We start from the raw sequence: 17,992 nt of genomic DNA, 5'->3' as shown, positions 1-17,992 counted from the left end.
AACACAGAATCAGATCCACCCACTTCTCACTCTCCGATCAACGTGACTGATCCAAAGAATGAGTTGTTAGGCAGAAATGGAGGGCGACTAAATCGGATCACAAACGGGAGCATTCTTACATCATTACACACTTGCTAAACTTCATCATAATGTAACTGTCAGAAACACTGAGAACCATGGCATACCCCTAACCAGCAAAGCCAGCATTGCTTTCAGCTTATTCCTCGGCGTTGGTTACTGCCAGTTGTGTGTCATTAGTGTGCCAAGCAGTATTGAGGTAGCGCTTATTTTCTCTTCAACTCTTTTGCACGTCAGTCAGAACAAGACCACACCTTTTTTCGTAGAGCAGCTGGTGGGTCCTAACCACCACTTGTGGTTAGCTGCGAGATGCTTACCCACTGCTCCACCAGAGCTGCTCTCCACTGAGAGCTCCCCTGGGTGGGGTTTCTGAGGCTGCACATTTCCGCAGGAGCAGACAGCCTGGCCGTCGTACTGCACTCAGCCACTGTTACCGTTACCGTAACGCCACGGATAAGGTGCCGTCCTACACGGCTGCCCAGTGCTGAGTTGAGATGTGCGGGCACGGGGTGGGAGAGGCTAGGCTGTAGCCTTGACAATCCTTCGTCGATTCTACGAGCAGTAGAACTTTGGTGATGTTCTGTTTTAGCGCATATGTAGCCATGAAGTGCCATCTTGCCCAATATGCCTGTATCCACCTACTGCGGCCAAGATAACTCGTTGTGGACACATCTTCTGCTGGGCGTGCATCTTGCACTACCTCTCCCTGAGTGAGAAGACCTGGAGTAAGTGCCCCATCTGTTACAGTTCTGTGCATAAGAAGGATCTCAAGAGGTGAGCTGAAGGCCTGGGCTGCAGGAGGGTAACCACCAGTCTGGTCGCTCTGGCTCTTGCTATGTCTAACTGTCCGTGTTGCAGTGTTGTTGCCACAGAGTCGCGCCAGTATGTAGTGGGTGACACCATCACGATGCAGCTGATGAAGAGGGAGAAGGGCGTGTTGGTGGCCTTGCCCAAATCCAAATGGATGAATGTTGACCATCCCATTCATCTAGGAGGTCAGTGCTATTTGGGGGGGCAGGTCCAAAAGTTAATCTTGGGGAAAGTCAGTGTCACCATTTCCCAATGGGCTTGTTGGGGTGGAAGTTGGCAGCGGGTGGCTTGACTGTTGGTTTCAAGCATGGTCGGCCGTGCGGGCGTCTCGAGCACTCCATTGTGTAGGGCGTTGTTGGACAGTGGCTGGCATTGTGCCTCGTCTTGGAAGGTCTGCTTGCTAAATGTTCCCTTCTTACAAAACCATTTGTAGTGTCTGTAGAGGTTCTATTTAATGAGCGTACCAGCACGTAATTAGGCATTTGTTGGTTGGATTAACTGGCTAGTTTCACCTTTTCTGGTGTCACAGGCAATGCTTTTAATTAATGGACATTCTTTGGCTGCCTGGCCACCTCAGGCTAGATTGCTTGTGTCCCAGGGTCAGAGTTACACATTTTACTGTAAGGTCTCTGCTAGACTGTGCTTTGGACAGTGGCTGGGTTGCTGTCTTTGCCACCCGGATACTTGGAGGACTGCCCTTCTGAACTTGCTGCTCTCATGTAGATGACCAGCACAGTCAGTACTCCAAGCTGCTGCTGGCCTCCAAGAAGCAGGTGCTGCGCCGTGTTGTCCTGGAGGAGAAGGTGGCACTGGAGCGGCAGCTGGGGGAGGAGAAGCACACACCAGAGTCCTGCTTCATCGAGGCCGCCATCCAGGAGCTCAAGGTGAGGCCCACACAGAGGGGCAGGCGGGACACCCACAGGTCAGAGGAGCAGTTTGGAGCTGGGAAAGGAAGGGGTTAGGCTCACTTCTTGGTTTCTGGAGCTTTTGCTCTGAAAGCAACACGTGGGAATGATTAATTTTGTAGCGACTTGTGACACTATGGAATTACTAAGATCAGCTCTAGCAAAGTGGGGTTTTTGCTTTCTGGGACGCCATTTAGACCTATGTTGTTGTTGTTTGACAGAGTGTGTGGATAAAGGATCAGGGCCAGCGGGCAGGTCTGGCAGTGCCTGCTGAGACGGGGGAGCAGTCGGAAGCGCCCACAGACAGGAAGGAGTCTGTGAAGCAGGACGTCCCCAGGTCCGCAGCCTCAGCAGCAGGAGGTCTTGAATTGTGACCAAGAGCCAGCTGGGGGGGATTGTTGCCCCCCAAAGTGGACTCAGCGAGTTGGGCTTAGGCTCAGTGTATTAGGCAGGGTTCCCTAGAGAAACACAACCAGGACACTTACGATCATATGTATACATATATGTATGTATATATGGAGAGATTGATACAGCGAGAAGGAATCTAACAGCCAATCAGTGCAACTCACTTTCATGGAGCAGTTAACATTCTGGGAGTTCTTCAGCTCACACGTGGGCTGTCGGTCCAGAATCAAGGAAGCAGAGTCTGCCTGCCGGCAGTAGGGTGAGTCAGCAACAGTCAGTAGCTCCAGAGCTCCGCCCAGTAGGCCAAGAAGGGATCTTGAACTCGAGCAATGCACCAGCCTGGATCCACCAGCCTCAAGCGCACACTATGTAAGCACCAGCAGTGTGGCGAAGCAGGTCTCAAGGGAGCCTCGAGCTCTAGCAACAGCATTGTGGGTTGATTGGGCCCACAGGTGGTGTAGCACACAGGTTGAGGCAGAGAACCAGCTAAAGCAGCAGCACGCTGGTCCAAGGAGAGACAGGGTGGGCTTTGCAGAGCCATTTATCTCTCTGTTCTCCTATCAGGCTGCAGCATGGTTACTCCCGCACGTTCCTGTTGGCTATCACACTCAGTAACTTCCTCCGAGGGTGGCTGGGCTGCTGCTCCTCTCCAGCGCCCACGGACCCAGAGCAGGACAGGCAGAGTCCTCGGGGCTTGTGTGACGAGCAGCACGTGGCAGGGCCTGTCCTAAGCACTATTTAAGGAGACTCCAAAATGTTTGTAGAAAATGGAATTTAAAGTGACTGGAATTTTCCCGTTAACTTTTTTTAAAAAAAATTTTTCCTACAAACTCTTTGAAACCCTCATGTACTTCAGTGTATCGCATTTGAGTTTCATACCTCATTGTGGAAGTACACATAACTGCCCCTGTGAGCTGAAGCCATGGAGTCTGGTGAGATTAAGACTCCTAGGAAGTGAGCTGGTGCCAGAGTCCCTACCTCTCTGATCCCCAGAGAAATCACTGTTGGGTAGGCTCCTGTGTGTACTTTCTACTTTCTACTCTACAACTGTTTCAGATACAAGAAAAGTTACAAAGCCATAGGTCTGTCCAGGCAGGCCTGAGGGCTAAGCGGGGCCAGCCAGACCTCTTGCCTCCTAAACTGAGGCCCTCTTTGAGCATAGTGTGTCAGACCAATGGATCTGGTTAATTTAAAAATTGTGCTTCTGGGGAAAATGAGGAGCTGACACCAAGGGCTCAAGTAGAAAGCAAATGTTTTGAGAATGATGATGGCAACAACTGTACAAATGAGCTTGACACAATGGATGGATGATGTATGGCTTGTGATAATTGTACGAGCCCCCAATAAAATGATTCTTTTTAATGTGCTTCTGTTTAAAAAGGCCATTTTAAGTCCTTGTCCCTAAAATCCACGTGTTTCTGGAAACCCGACTTTCTGTTCCTCTCTCTGGGTGGCGTTAGGCTCGGGAGGAGGCTCTGTCAGGATTGGCTGAAGGCAGAAGAGACGTCACCGGAGTGGTGGCTTCCCTGGAACAACTGGTGCTGGTGGCTCCCTTGGCGAAGGAGTCTGCTTTCCCACCCAGGAAGGTGAGTGCTTCTGGTGGAGCTTCGGTGGGCGCCAGTGCCCTCTCCACACTGTTGTTGAGTCGGGAGGGGCCTACCAGTATTCCCATCGCCTTCATCCTTCCTTCCCCAGGCGCGCAAGGTCAGGATCGGGACTGCTGAGGCAAACATCCAGAGAGCTTGGTTCCTGGGCCAGCCCTTGCCACGTTGCCTCCTAAATCCAGGACGCATGCTTTCTGTTAACGTGGAATTTGTTCCAACAGGGTGTTCTGGGCTATTTGTCTGCTTTCGAAGAAGAAACCACAGCAGTTTGTTCTCTGGACTCGTCTCTCCCTCTGGTGGAGGAAGAGCAAGCAGCATCTGAACTGGAGCCTGAGGGCTTGCCGGAGGCCTGTGCTGACCCAGAGTTCGCAGATGACAATCTTGGGGAAGGGACCAATTATACTGAGTCTGGCCAGCAGGAACCCATCACCCAGCCAGTGTCTGCACACCTCAGCAGTTCTCCCTGCTACTACTTTTACCAAGGTGAGGGGTCCCGGGGAGGAGGAGGAGGAGGGCTGGGGTTTTGTGGAGAAGCTTCAGAGAGCAGACCTGGGTCTTAAGCAGGGGCAGACCTTGCTTAAAGGAGGGGTGCTGTCCTAAGTGCCAGCTGAGGCTGTTGTGTGACTGAAGCGCTTGTCTCCAGCGGAGGACGGGCAGCACATGTTCCTGCACCCCGTGAACGTGCGCTGCCTGGTGCGGGAATACGGCAGCCTGGAGCAGAGCCCCGAGAAGATCTCGGCGACTGTGGTGGAGATCGACGGGCACTCCATGTCGGAGGTAGGCGCCTGCAGGGGGCCAACCAGTGGTGTTGACACTGTACTTCCTAATCAAGCCAGTCAAAGGCCAGTCTTCGGTGTGTGGATTTTCTCATGCATTTTTAGCAGTGATGTCACCCATGCCTTTTAACGAGGTGGATGGTGCCCTCAGACCAGGCCAGAAAATTCTCCTGGGCAGTTCAGTGGGTTACCTCTGAGCGTTGCTTCTCAGCATCATTTCTTGTCTGTAGGGAGTTTCACTCAGGGTGGAACTTGCTCAGGAGAAGTAAATTAGGAGAAATGTACCCATCGATGCTGTGCTCATTATTGTGTCATTGTAAAACTCTTTGAAGCTGGGTTATACAGGCTTGAATCAGTAGTTCAGCCAATACCTATAGATCACTGTCGTCTAATGTGTGAATGCTCCACTGGGTGGAGCTTTCAGTACACATTTTCCCGCTAGGCAAGTATTGAGCCACTCGCTCTGAATTAGTGCACCCAATGGTGTCGCCTGGGAAGGTTCTCTGGTTACAGTGAATTTTTTCATGAAAGCAGTTTCTCTTGAACCTCATTTTTTTATGATGGCCAACTAAGAGAACAGTGTGTGGCTGTGAAATTTTGTTTCCTGCTGGGGGAAAATACCACAGAAACTGTTAGGATGTTGAACACAGCTTACAAAGTGCAATGGGGAAAACGCAAGTACACGAGTGGGTTTCTCGTTTCAAAATGGTGACCTGTCGATTGGTGACAAACTTCATCTGGATGTCAACTTCCTGAACAGATGAAATGTCGACAACATTCCTGCACTCGTGCTCAAAGAACGACAGCGGGCCGTTGATGGGATGGGAACTATCTGGAACCTCTTAGAGTCGGCTCAGCACATTTCAGTGGGACATTTGGGAAGGAGAAGGGTCCCTGCAAAGTGTGTGCCTTGGGTTCTGACTGACGAGGAAAAAGAGCGTCCTGTGGAAACGTGCCCACGCGCTTGGAGAGAACAGCTCTGAAGCAGCGCAGACTTGTTTTCCAAGGTCATTCGTTACTGGGGACATGGTGCTCTTCTTCCTACCCCAAAGCCAACATCAATTAAGCCAGTGGAAGACGCCATCATCCCCTCGTCCCCCAAAACCTTGTCAAGTGAAATCAAAGATCAAGATGATGCTCATTTGTTCTTTTTTGGATACCAGGTGGATAGTGCACTTGGAGTTTGTTCCACCAGGTTAGACTGTTAATCACACTTTCTATTTAGAGGTTCTGAAAAGATTGTGCAACAAAAGAGGCCTGCATTGTGACAGACGGGACTGGGTTTGCCACCACGACAGTGCACCTGCTCACACAGCCATCTCTGGGCCAGTATTTGGCAAAAGAGAGCATGCCTCTCTTGCCCCATGCACCTTGCTCACCTGACCTTGCTCTCTGCCACTTCTTTTTGTTTCCTCAATTGAAGAGGGACATGACAGGTGCGGTCAGCCATCCAAACAGATGACTTTGAAAAATGGTTCCAAGAATGGAATCACAGATTATTAAGTGTCATGAAGAGTGCTTTGCAGGCGATAAGGTTCTTTTGTAAAAAAAAAATGTAAATACATAGCTTTGGGGGAAGATTACTTTTTTGTGTTTTGTTTTTGATACCCCTTCTTATAGGTGGGAGGCTTCAAATAACTGGTGGAACATTTTCCAAACTTTGTGAAGATTCCTCATGAATTTTAGCTTTGGAGATTGTCCCAATATCGATCACAGATTTGTTGATAATCTCAAAATTGCAATTCTTTGAGTCATGTGACTTTTCAATCAAAACACTTTAAATTGATAGGTAGTTCAACTTCCTGTTAGAGTCCACGCTTCATTCACTTGGGAACTTGGTTTCTCTTCTTTCCCAGTTAGCACGAGTCCTGTTTGTGAGCTCCATACATTTTGCCGATAAATACGCGTCTATATCCTGTTCTCCTCACTCAGCTGTGGACCCCAGAAAACCAGAAGCACTTCATTAATTAGCTGGAGTCATTCTTTACCAGACTCAGTTCACTTGTTGGCAGTACAAACCAAAAATCTGGTTTGAGTTGCTAGGTCTGTCTTGTGAGTTATTCAGCAGTTGCTGTCTGTCTCTGCAAAATGGTGCTAACTTAAGCCCGTTGAGTCCAGGGCTGGCTGTGGGTGATGATGGGGTTGGGAAGCTCTGCTCCCAGTTTGGCTTGATCTCAGTTTTGGGTGGTCCCCTTCCCACCTAGGATGTTCGCCAGCGTCACCGGTATCTCTCTCATTTGCCGCTCACCTGTGAGTTCAGCATCTGCGAACTGGCTTTGCAGCCTCCTGTCGTCTCAAAGGAGACCCTGGAGATGTTCTCAGGTGAGCAGAAGATAACCCTGCCTTTGTCTCTGCTGGGCTTCAGAGATGTTTGTGGCTAGACCCCAAGGTGGGCAGAAACCTGCAGTGGGCGCTGTACTACTGGTCTCACCTAATGTGCCGTCCATTCTGCTTGGCCTGCCCACGTTCACGGGGAAGAGTCCATGTACACGTTGTCTTGGGCCCTCCTCACACTCTGACCAATCCACAGATGACATTGAGAAGAGGAAGCGTCAGCGCCAGAAGAAGGCTCGGGAAGAACGCCGCCGAGAACGCAGGATCGAGATGGAGGAGAACAAGAAACAGGGCAAGTGTAAGTTCTGGAACTCCCTCCCCCCCTCTCTGGAGGACAAGGTTGTCACCTCCACCTCTTGCTTTCTCTAGTCCCAGATGGGACTCATGAGAAGGCCTCTCTCAGAGACTTGGTGCCAAAGTTAAGTAAGTTAGTGTGGGTCCAGTGCATAGAACCAAGAGTTCCTATTAAACGGATCCTGCGGGTGCTGCCTAACGACCCTGCTCTGAGGAAGGAAAGTAGAGATCAGTCGAGAACTCGGGCTGGGTTGGGCTGAGATTGTCCCAAGGTGTTTGATGGTGTGGAAACGTTGTAGTAGCGAGCCCTGACTCTCCTCAGCTGGTGTGCCACGCAAGCATCAGTGTGCCTAGGAAATAGGAGCAACGCGCGGTCTCTAGCACACAACAAGCACAGGCCCTGGACCGCTGGGGGAAGGCAGTAGCGATGTGGCTATGCAGCATAAAGTGTGATGCTTTCTCTAAACATTCCAGAACTGGACTCAGGCTGGAGCCAGGACATTCCTTGGGATCCAACACAAGGAAGCCATTGTCCACATTTAATGCACTTTGAGAAAATCATTTTCAGAATCAAGATTTTTGTTGCTGTGGTTTTAACTTTATATCACAGAAATAGGCAAACACAGGAGAACTGTAGAGTTACTCCTCATGCTTGTTCCCCACTTTCAATTATGACACTTTAATTAAGAGTCCTGATGGTGAAGTGGTTACGCAGTCGGGCTGCCATCTGCATGGTCAGCAGTTTGAAACCACCAGCCCCTTCTAGGGAGAGACGAGGCACTTTGAACAAGGTTTTAACACGATAACCGACATCAAAGAGCTGCTGTTCCAGGTTTGGGTTTTCAGACTTCTCTCTGCATCCTACCCTGATCTAGCATACGTCCTACCCTGAACTGGCCAAGGATCTCAGGGAAACGCGGTCCATGGATCAACCTGATCTTCTGTTTCCTTTGCAGACCCAGAAGTCCACATTCCCCTAGAGAATCTCCAGCAGTTTCCTGCCTTCAATTCCTACAGTGGCTCCTCCAGTTCAGCTGTGGGTCTAACCAGCACTGAGGACCCTGGGCCACTCTCCCTTCCTTCTCTTAGCAGGAGTCCCGGGTCCTGTGCAGGTGAGTAGATGGGAGAAGCCAAGCCACCAGCCACAGACCTTAAGCAAAGCCTTCGTGTCTGAATTCACAAAACTAGCCTCGTGTGGTCCACAGACGATAACTTGATAGTTGTATTCTTGAGAGTACAACACATGGTTAGCATTTGATCACTTCTCTGATTGGCTGCTGTATGCCCTGCCAGCTTCCCCCAAACCTCCAGAAGGGTTAAGCCTAGCTCCAAGCTAGAACTTTCCAGTGACCCAAGTTGTTTTATTTCTAGTTGTTGCCTTTGAGATCTCTGTATGTCTCCCAGCATCACAAACAACTTGAGGACAGCCTGCAAAATCGGCCATCAGGTTCATGGCTAAATCTGAGTTTTTGTGCCGTGAACTATGTCACATCCATTGGAGGATAACATAACTACGTACTTTTTGAACTAAGGGAAAGTCTTTTAAGGTAAAAGGAAGCTATAGATCAAGTCAAATCTGATACCACTTGTGGATTAAGAAACAACCTTCCAAAAACAAGATTTCTGAATGGGTTGACTGGGATAGGCGTGGTAGAAATGTGAGCTCCCCTCCAGTGCACAGGAAGATCAGGGTCCAGAGAGGGCTCAAAGGAGCATGGAGCTTTCTGAATTGTGTCTTTAGACCAGGGGTGTCAAACTGGTGGCCCGCGATGCTCTGAAATAAAATGAAAATGGAAAAAATTGTTATGAAGAAAATCGCGCTTAGGGGAGATCGAGGCAATCCCATACACACAATTCCCTTGTTACATTTTATTTCAGAGCATCGTGGGCCACAAACAATTACCTCAGGGGCTGCATGCAGCCCTTGGACCGCCAGTGTGACACCCCTGCTCTAGAGGAAGGGTGAAATGAAACAGTTACTGGCTTTAATTTTGCTACTCTCTTTGTTGATCTTCATCAGTCTGGGAGATACTTTTTGGTAGTCATTTCAGGTTTCTTTGCCTAACATTTTTAGCCTGATGTCCAAGGCCAGAAGACTCTTGGTCAGTCATGTGATCCTGTGCCTGTCCCTGTAGGTTAGAGACCAGAGGCAGAGGCAGGGTCAATGGTGGGGTCTGGAATGGAACCGAGACTCAAGACTGTAGACCCCGGTGCTTTTCCATTTCAGCCAGCAGGAACAAGGCAGGTTGTCTGATAGGCTCTCCATGAGGTAGAGCGTTTCCATGAATTAGCTTCTCTGAAATCGCAGGAGTGGACTTCCATGTGTAATTGGGTGATCCCATGAGCAACAGTCTAATCCGCCCTGGCTGACTTCGGAAGGGCCAGCTGTTAGGAGAGGGGCCAGGCCTTCCTCTCCTGGCGGCGAGCAGGGCAGTGAGTGGACAGATGGGGCTGAGGCTTCGCTGCTAGGTCAGGAGGCGTGGAGAGCAGTGGTGCATATATACGGCTCCTGAGGAGCTCTGGGAGGAAGCTTGCATCTTCGTGTTGGCAGTGATGGTTCAGTTCTCAGGGGATCCTCGCATGGTCAGAGAACCCTCCTGGTGGAGCGCAAAGGCTGACCTTTTTCCTAGGGCTTGTCCATCAGATAGACCCAACTGTGACAAAACACTAGAGCCTGCAGAGCCAGCCTATGTGGATAGGGCTTTTCTTAATGTAGAGAAGAGACCCCACCATGACTTTGGTTGCGGGGGATTGGAACTGTAGCACTTGTGTCTCCTTATACTGTAGGGAGGTCTGGATTCAGAGATTGAATGGGCTGTAGCCTTACTTCCATGATCACTATAGCAGGCCACCTCCTTGGCTTTATCAGAAGGTGGCAGAGTTGAAGGTTTGGTCAAGGTTGATTGGGGTGGGCCGGGGGCAGGGAGTTATCTAGGCCTGACCCCGAGTTCATAGCTAATGCGAAGAGGTTACTAGCTCTTTGGAACTTGACTCATGTAATTAGGTCTCTGGTTCCCTTTCAGACTTTCTGCTGACCCCTCTGTCACCCACTGCCAGTCAGGGCAGTCCCTCACTCTGCGTTGGGAGTCTGGAAGAAGACTCTCCCTTCCCTTCTTTTGCCCAGGTAAATCTTTTGCTTCTCAGCAGCCCCAGGCCAGTGAAGAGGCGCGCTGTTGGGTTTTCTGGACCCCTCACCTAGAAGTGGTTCCCTGAGTTCCAATATAGGGGACAGTCTGAGTCAGCTGGTCGGTTGGAGGGGATTCACTGAAGTTCAAGGCAGCAGAGCCAGCTGAGGGCAGGTGGGGCTCCTGAGTGTTCTTGTAACTTTACAGGTCTCAGATACAACCCTAGACTTGCCAGGGAAGAGGTCAGGAGGAGCTGAGGAGGAAGTCAGATGCCACTTGTTGAGTAAATCCTGGGCTGCGTGTCTCTCACTGTTTTAACGGGTGTAGGATCTCTGGCCTGTTACTACTAGTGAACCACGGTGAAGGCAAGACTGTAGTGCTTCGCTTCCAACTAGCCATGCCAGTCTCGTGGAAGGTGACTGAGAACAATGGGAGGCTTGCAGATAGCTGCAGAAGAGAGCCACTTGCCAAGAGCCCACCCGGAACACGAGCTTCCCCAGTTCTGGAGCGCAGTTCCTGTGGGTGGCTTCTCACATAGAAATGGTGGTTCTTTTGGAAAATTGAACAGGAACTGAACCTTGGTAAAGAGGATCCTAAGGCCGAGAATGAAGACACACAGTGAAAGCTGTGGTAGCCTGCACCCGTCAGAGACGGGAAACACAAATGTTACCTCCCCCCAAAATGAGGAGTAGACACGGAATCCAGGAACAGGAATGGGAGTAGCGATACCAGAAGGGTAGAGGGAAGGTGGGGAGGAAAGGGGAACTGATAGAAACGATCAACACATAACCACACACACACACGGTGTAAGATAGGAAAATAATCATGTATAATTTATCAAAGCGTCTCGAGGGTCGGGGGAAGAATGGGAAAAATGAGCTGACACCAAGGGCTCAACAGAAAGTAAATGTCTAGAAAATAATGGCAGCATGTCCAAATGTGCTCGACACAATCGGTGTGTGCATTGTAAGAGCCCCCAGTAAAATAATCTTTTAATTGAAACCAAAAATGAGCAATAGAAAAGTGGTCAGATTGCATCCTGTCAGAGGTGGGAAACTTGGAAAACCCAGAAAAACCAAGGCCGAGGTGTCAAGTCCCAGTTCTCAGTGCCGTGATGGTAGAGCAGTCCTGGGGTAGTTAGTGTGGGAACAAGGGGCTCCTGGGAGTTCAGCCAAGTGCCGAGTGGGTTTCTTGTGTTTTACACTGTTTATTGTCTTTTTTAACCTTAAAATGTTATTTAGCAAAACATCAGACTCAAAGAGGAGAAACAACAGTATAAAGCACAATCAACAGTCACCTTAATTCACCAATTTTTAACAGTTTGCTAATTTGCCCCCTGCTGTAGTACTGCTAAGTTGGGGCCTTAATGATTGGCACTTCACCCCTAAATATGTAAAAGAAATGGACCAGAGGACTTTCTCCCACAGGACCACAGTACGGTGTCACACACAGGATGCTTATCTGCTCTCGTTCCTGATCCAGCCAAAACATCGCGTCACTGAATTGAGTTACCAGGATTCTTTAGCTTGTTACTAATATAACAGTTCATCTTACGTCCCCCACTTGGCTGGAGGGGAATGTCCTTTTTTTTTTTTTGTTAGCATCCAGACCAGCTTTATAGATTATTTTATCATTTGAATTTGTTTTATGTGGGGTACCAGTCCCCACAGTCAAATGAGTTCAAGGGGCGGTTGTGCAATTGAGGGGTAAAATTAAAGCGACAGCAGATGAGATAAAGCAAGCATTCACCTCCAGGACCAACATGACTTCAGGAGCCAGGTCCAAACAGAGAGAGTATATTTCTAAGACTTACATACAAGTCTTATAGATACTTACAAGACTCTTACATACACTCTAGGGGCACGCAAGCCCCCCTTAGTTACAGGTAACCACATGCGTAATAGGAAGGTGTTGTACAACAGGCATACACATAACAGAAGGGGGATGAGCTAGGGGGGGGTAGATGCAATAGGAAGGAAGGTACTAGGTGTACACATGTGTCAAGATGGGCAGACCCTAGATTCAAGATGGCCACCTAACCTTGGTCCTCACGTTTTTTTTTGACCTTGTCTCTGGGTTCTCCTTCAGGGAATCAATCCACTGTCCTTATCAGCAAGGAGTGGGCCCTACTTAGGGCGGGGCAGACTATATAGAGTCTGATTGCTCTAGTTCAATGGTTCACAACCTGTGGGTTGAGACTCCTTTGGGGGTCGGATGACCCTTTCACAGGGGTCGTCCAATTTAAAGCAGTAGCAAAATTATAGTTATGAAGTAGCAACAGAAATAATTTTATGGTTGGGGGTCACCACAGCATGCACTGTATGAAAGGGTCGTGGCATTAGGAAGGTTGAGAACCACTGCTCTAGATGGCTGATACCCTCTGGGAGCTAACCTTTAAGCAGCTGACCCCCAAGTGTACAGGCATTGACCATGGGTTAGCAAGCAGCAGATAATATGGGGGAGACAACGGGGGCGGGGGGAATCTTTATCCCACCATCTGATTGTTGTCTCATGCCTGGATTCAGGCTAGGCCTTTGTGGGGAGGGAACATTTTATTTTTCATTTGCCTTTGGATTGACTTGGGGGCCGATTGTTTGGACCCACACTCCAGGGTGCAGGGAGATCACAATGTACACGAGGAAGCGCCGGAGAAAATCAATGTTTGCCCATCCAGACCTCCTTCAAAGTGCCTGGATTGGTGGGGCAGGTTTCTGTGTATTCGCGGGAGTAACGACTTCCCTGCTTCATGGTGAGGGGACTCATCCTCAGTTACCAAGCTGACCTGGGCCACGTGGCAGAGGGGGGGGTTTGTTCAAATTGAAACACGAGCTTGTCCCAATAGCTTGATGTTTCTAGGGGTCCGGAAGAGGCTGCAAGCAGAGGAAGAGTCAAGCTAATGGAGGAGATTCGTACCCAGAAACTCTTTATGTTGCCCTAAGTGTTAGGGAACAAGGCAGCAGTGGTTTTACCCTGTGGGCAGGGCAGGGGGGACAGGCCAGGGCAGTGTGTCTGCTGGTCTTATCTCAGGTGGCAGTTGATTCTGTCCAAGGCAGGAGTCTGGAAAAGCAGCGGAAACACTGACTTCCTTTGTCCCCTTTCCCACTTTGGTAGATGCTACGAGTTGGAAAAGCAAAAGCAGATGCGTGGCCCAAGACGGCTCCAAAGAAAAGTGAGACAGCCCTCTGGTGCTGGCGTGGGAGGAGGTGGTTTGTCGCATGGCTCCCAATGTCTGACAACAGCATTTTTCAGATGAGAACAGCCTCGTGCCTCCTGCCCCTGTGGACAGTGATGGGGAGAGTGACAACTCAGACCGGGTCCCTGTGCCCAGTTTCCAGAACTCCTTTAGCCAGGCCATGGAAGCAGCCTTCCTGAAACTGGACACAGCAGCTACTGCCGACCCCCTCTCAGGTATGGCCTGCCAGCTTCCCCACAGGCCCCATCCCTGCTGGGAACCCTAACAGGCACCTTCCCCTCAGAACCTGCGTTTCGTTGGCTCATGAGAACAGCTGGCCATCATGGCACATGAGGCTTGGGTGACATTCCCAGAGCAAGCCCCTTCTCTTCGTAGACAGCAGAGGGGGGGGTGGTTAATGGACAGGAGTGTCTGGCTTAGAGCCCACCTCAGCCCAAGGCATTTGTAGGAACCAGGAAAACAGTTAATGTTCAAGTTGTGCGTTCTGTGGGCTCAGCATGTGCCAGTCTCACTGTCCCAGCCACCTTAGGGGCGGCCAAGGCGGTGCTAGCTAGGGAGTCAGCCAGTGGGCTTGAACCACCGACCTTTAGGTTGCTGGCTGAGCCTGGCCACTACCTCCCGGGTTCACTGTAGGTGCTGGTGTTTGAACCCAGGGATCCTGCCCTCTAAGCTGCCACCTGTGACAGGGGCTCCCAGTCTAAGCTGAGGACCTTTGTGTTTCCATGTAGAGGAGCGAGGAGGGAAGAAAAGGAAGAAGCAGAAACAGAAGCTCCTGTTCAGCACCTCGGTCGTTCACACCAAGTGACACTACTGGCCCACGCCGCCCTCTCCATCGGGCTCACCGCCTTCTCCATTGGGTTCTCCCTTTCCCTTGCTTTGTTTTGCTGCTGTAATTTTTAAGTATTTGAGTTTGAACAGATTAGCTCTAAGGAGGGTGGGGGGTGTTCCACATGATGGGGAACCAAGCAAATTTTAAATACAGTGTATTTTCCAGCTTCCTGTCTTTACACCAAAATAAAGTATTGACACGCACGAGATCTCTTCCTGCCAAGGTTTTTAGTTTGTTGCTAGGTTAGACGTTTTTGACCCAGTTTCTTTGCTTTTCTGACCTCACTCGGGATACAGCCAGGCCCCTGCAACAGCCCAGGGGAGCAGCCGTGAGGTATCGTGGTGGGCACTGTGGTGTCAGCACCACCCATTTATCCTTTAAGAAACGCGTGAGCTCTTTCCTACCTCTTTAGTTCTCTCTTGGGTTGGGAATAAAGTGGCTTTAGGACACCCATCTTGAACTGCAATGTTTCTTTGGACACATGGCCAGGATGTGGACTAGACATACCCACACCCACCCCTGCCCTTTATGCCAGCTCCCAGGGGCGGGCTGCCCCTGGCACATGCCTGAGTAGGTATGGCCTCTGGACTTGGGCCTGTTTGGTAGTCCATGAAGGACAGCTGTAACTGTCTCTGAGGAAGCACCCTTGGGACAGTGGCCCGAGTTGTATGAGGTCCCTGGAGGCAGAGGGCTGGCAGCAGGTTGCCCGCCACCTCCCTGTCCTCCAGTGCCACCATTGCATCCCCTGGTGTAAGCGATATGAATTGTTTTGCTGCATAATAAAGTGATCTTTTACGTGTACTAGAATGTGAAGGTAGAGTTTTAATAAATCACCTGCACGAGCAATGTGAGCTTTTTTGTTTTTTTCTTTAAGTTCAATACAGTCAGGTAGTTGTTACCAAGGTTGGCATGGTGCCACTGGGGTTCCTGGTCCAGGCCCAAGGTGCCTACCTCCCCATCTCAGAGGGCGAGGCTCAAGAGCACTAGGCTCAAGAGTATCTAAAGATGATCCATCTAGAAATATCAGTAGTGAGCAGCCAACCAAATCTGGTGTCTCATATGCCCAATTCCTGTCCAGTGAGTGTGGTGGCATTCTCTTGCTTCAGATGGCAGGCAGGTGGGATGCCACAGGGATGGGCCAGAACTTCAGAAAGGGCCCACAACTGGGCAGCTGCTTAACTGGCTCTATAGGAGAAAGATCAGTTGAGGCCAGATTTTTTGTTTTTTTCTCAGAAAAGTATAAATATTTTTATTCTAAGTGACCTGCTTTGCTTAGGACTCACCCGAGAGACTTTGGAAGTGAAAACCCAACTGTTCACACTTCATCTAGTATCAAAGGGGCCGTTTTTCCGTGTGTGCGCACACGTGCACACATGGGGGAAAATAGGGATGACCAGTTGGGTGTGCAGAGAACAACGGACTTTGACCAAAGGATGCAAAAATGCTTCAGAAGTCAGACCTCTCAGATAACTAGGTACAAAACTGCCTAAAATGGCAGGGCTGCTTTTCCCAGACGGCTGGGCACAGCCTGGCGTCGATGGCTTCGGTTTGTTTCCAATCAGTTATTTGGATCTGTGGTGGAAGTTGCTGCCTCTGGAAAGCTGGGCAGCACAGGCTCACTCGGGGGCCACCGCCGGCTCCTCACTGCCACTGTCAGAAAGCTCGTCGTCTGGCTCCTCCAACAAACAGCTTCGTGCGAAAGATTTCTGGATGGCTTCCCGCTCTCCTGGAGAGCAAAATGAAGGAGGCCCAGGGAGATGAAGGCTACCTCTTGGGGTACCCTATCCTAGTGGGGGGAGGGGAAGTTGCTAGTTGCTTACCTTTGTCCGTGCAGTTCTGCAACAAGACCAGCAGCTGTCTCCTGTTGTACTGAATCAGGAACTTCTGGCATGTTCTAATTGTTCCTGGCACCGGAAGAGGCTTTGTAGTTAAGAAATTACAAAAGACACCCCCCAACACCCTCCTCTTCATGGCTGGGGACAAATGACTTCCTCAGGACAACCAGAAGACCCACTTACCCAGCCACCCTTCGGAACAACCTGTTACCTGCTGAAAAGCAAGCACTCAATGGACCACCTCAGAGCCCTACCTCCCACATGCAAAGTGTTGAAAAAACAGGGGTAACGGTGCCCTTTGTTCTCCAAGTAGGTGATGAAGGGAAGAGCCGACCAGACCAGCTGGTAGAAGTCTTTCCGGCACCGGAGCAGCACCACTCCTGTGTAGGCGTTGAGGTATCTCACTACAGCGGGGTGTAAAGGAAAAATCAGGAAGACTGGATTTACAGGAGCAGGTTCCAACCCTTGGCATAACTCAGAGGCTGAGTGCCAGACCTGGGGTGCCTTCGAAGGTATTAAACAAACTGACCAGGGCGACCTTGTAGAAGGAAAATAACACCTAGTACCTTGCATTCTGCTCAGAAGTACTGAGGGAATTTCAAGTGCACCTCTTAATGCACCTACTGGCAAGTCACTGTGGAAGGCACCGGGTGCTCCTGAAAAACTGGCTGTTCATTGCAAGTGCGCTCTGTCCCCAGCAGGGGAGGTGTGCCTGGAATGGGGGTTCAATTCTCCAGGATTCCATTTCAAGCAGGTCAGAGGGGGTTCAAGTTGTGTAGCTACCCGAGCCTGGACTCTAAGCTCTTCTTGCAGTTCATACATGTGACAATCCTGACACACACACCCCATCCTTGTCCATACAGCCTGTCAAACTACTGCCTCTGAACGATACGCGGCTTCCCTCATTGAATCCCGTCCTGTGAGGCTCATTCACTGCCCAATTTACGGATGTCAGACACAATCATGTACAGAGGCTGCGTCGGACTTGGCCGTCAGTGGGTCTGTCGTGCCCCTCCTGTCCCTTCTCCGGCCCCTGGGGTCCTCCCGGACTCCCCTCGGCCCTCGCACCCGCAAAGCCGATGGAGCAGGCGGCCGCGCCGAACGTCCCGTGCACCCGCGTGATGGTGTCCCGTACGAGGCCGTCCAGCATTCGGTCCTCCAGGCTCAGGCGGCAACGGGGGTCGTCGGACACGAGTTCGCATAGCAGGTACCTGTGGCGGGAGGGAGGTGAGCGCGGGGCCGGGGGCAGGGGGCAGGGGGCCGGGGGCCAGGCCGACTCACCTATGCTTGAATCGCACCATGGCTGCCTGCGTGCACGCATGCCCGGAGCGCAAACCGGATGTGGGCGTTCCAGTCCTCTTCGGCCAATGGGAAGTTAGTTTCCTTAGCCTTGCAGCCACTCAGAGAGGGAGGCAGGGCAGGGGGCGGGAATAGAGAGTTGAGAGGGCGAGCTCTGCGTCGGTCAACTTTGAGCCCCGCCCACCGACCCGTCGGCCGGAGCGAGTGCTGCCCGCGGAGCGCCCCCCGGAGGCCAATTGCCGAACTGAAGGTTCGCCGGGGTGAGTCGAGCTGGGCTGTGGGTGCGCTGGCTGGCCGCTGTGGGTGCAGGACTGGACTCCACGGCCTGAGCGGCCGCTTCCCACAGTGTTCGGGACCCTGGAGACGTTTGCTTTGTATTTCCCCAAATTGGAAGGTGGAACTTCCTTTTGAAACGCCACTCCCTTGTGAATTGAGCGAAGGTTTTGCGGGGCCCATCCGTTTCCCACTCAGCACTCACGCACATTTTGTCTCTCGTCACAGCACG

The 17,992-nt window shown here is 50.9% G+C and overlaps 2 protein-coding genes across 3 annotated transcripts in view; one reads left to right on the top strand and one right to left on the bottom strand.

Moving 5' to 3' along the window:
- The window catches only part of RNF10 (ring finger protein 10), a 34,136-nt gene extending 19,575 nt beyond the window's left edge, over window positions 1–14,561 (top strand). The window contains exons 5-17 of the mRNA XM_075534698.1: window positions 668–852; window positions 937–1,073; window positions 1,612–1,772; window positions 3,659–3,784; window positions 4,024–4,285; window positions 4,446–4,579; window positions 6,783–6,900; window positions 7,109–7,210; window positions 8,163–8,318; window positions 10,230–10,330; window positions 13,443–13,500; window positions 13,581–13,739; window positions 14,253–14,561. Of these exons, the coding sequence (XP_075390813.1) occupies window positions 668–852; window positions 937–1,073; window positions 1,612–1,772; window positions 3,659–3,784; window positions 4,024–4,285; window positions 4,446–4,579; window positions 6,783–6,900; window positions 7,109–7,210; window positions 8,163–8,318; window positions 10,230–10,330; window positions 13,443–13,500; window positions 13,581–13,739; window positions 14,253–14,329 (1,776 nt within the window). The 3' untranslated portion in view covers window positions 14,330–14,561. The remainder of the gene's footprint in view (window positions 1–667; window positions 853–936; window positions 1,074–1,611; window positions 1,773–3,658; window positions 3,785–4,023; window positions 4,286–4,445; window positions 4,580–6,782; window positions 6,901–7,108; window positions 7,211–8,162; window positions 8,319–10,229; window positions 10,331–13,442; window positions 13,501–13,580; window positions 13,740–14,252) is intronic.
- Window positions 11,168–17,536, bottom strand: POP5 (POP5 ribonuclease P/MRP subunit). 2 transcript variants are annotated; one of them, XR_012780431.1, is made up of 6 exons: window positions 17,470–17,536; window positions 17,257–17,399; window positions 16,443–16,592; window positions 16,174–16,257; window positions 15,637–16,079; window positions 11,168–15,538 (listed from the first exon to the last, which is right to left on the bottom strand). XR_012780431.1 is itself a non-coding variant. In XM_075534699.1 (5 exons), exons 1-5 carry the CDS (start codon window positions 17,487–17,489, stop codon window positions 15,970–15,972), a joined length of 507 nt encoding a protein of 168 aa, XP_075390814.1. In that variant the 5' UTR covers window positions 17,490–17,536; the 3' UTR covers window positions 11,168–15,969. The 2 variants fall into 2 exon arrangements, 1 of the variants encoding a protein (XP_075390814.1); XM_075534699.1 differs by having other exon boundaries at window positions 11,168–16,079.
- Between the last annotated feature and the right edge of the window lie 456 nt (window positions 17,537–17,992).

The sequence above is a fragment of the Tenrec ecaudatus genome, chromosome 16 (genome assembly GCF_050624435.1).
Source record: "Tenrec ecaudatus isolate mTenEca1 chromosome 16, mTenEca1.hap1, whole genome shotgun sequence".
Lineage (NCBI taxonomy): Eukaryota > Metazoa > Chordata > Mammalia > Afrosoricida > Tenrecidae > Tenrec > Tenrec ecaudatus.
This window is presented reverse-complemented; position numbering and strand designations above follow the sequence as displayed.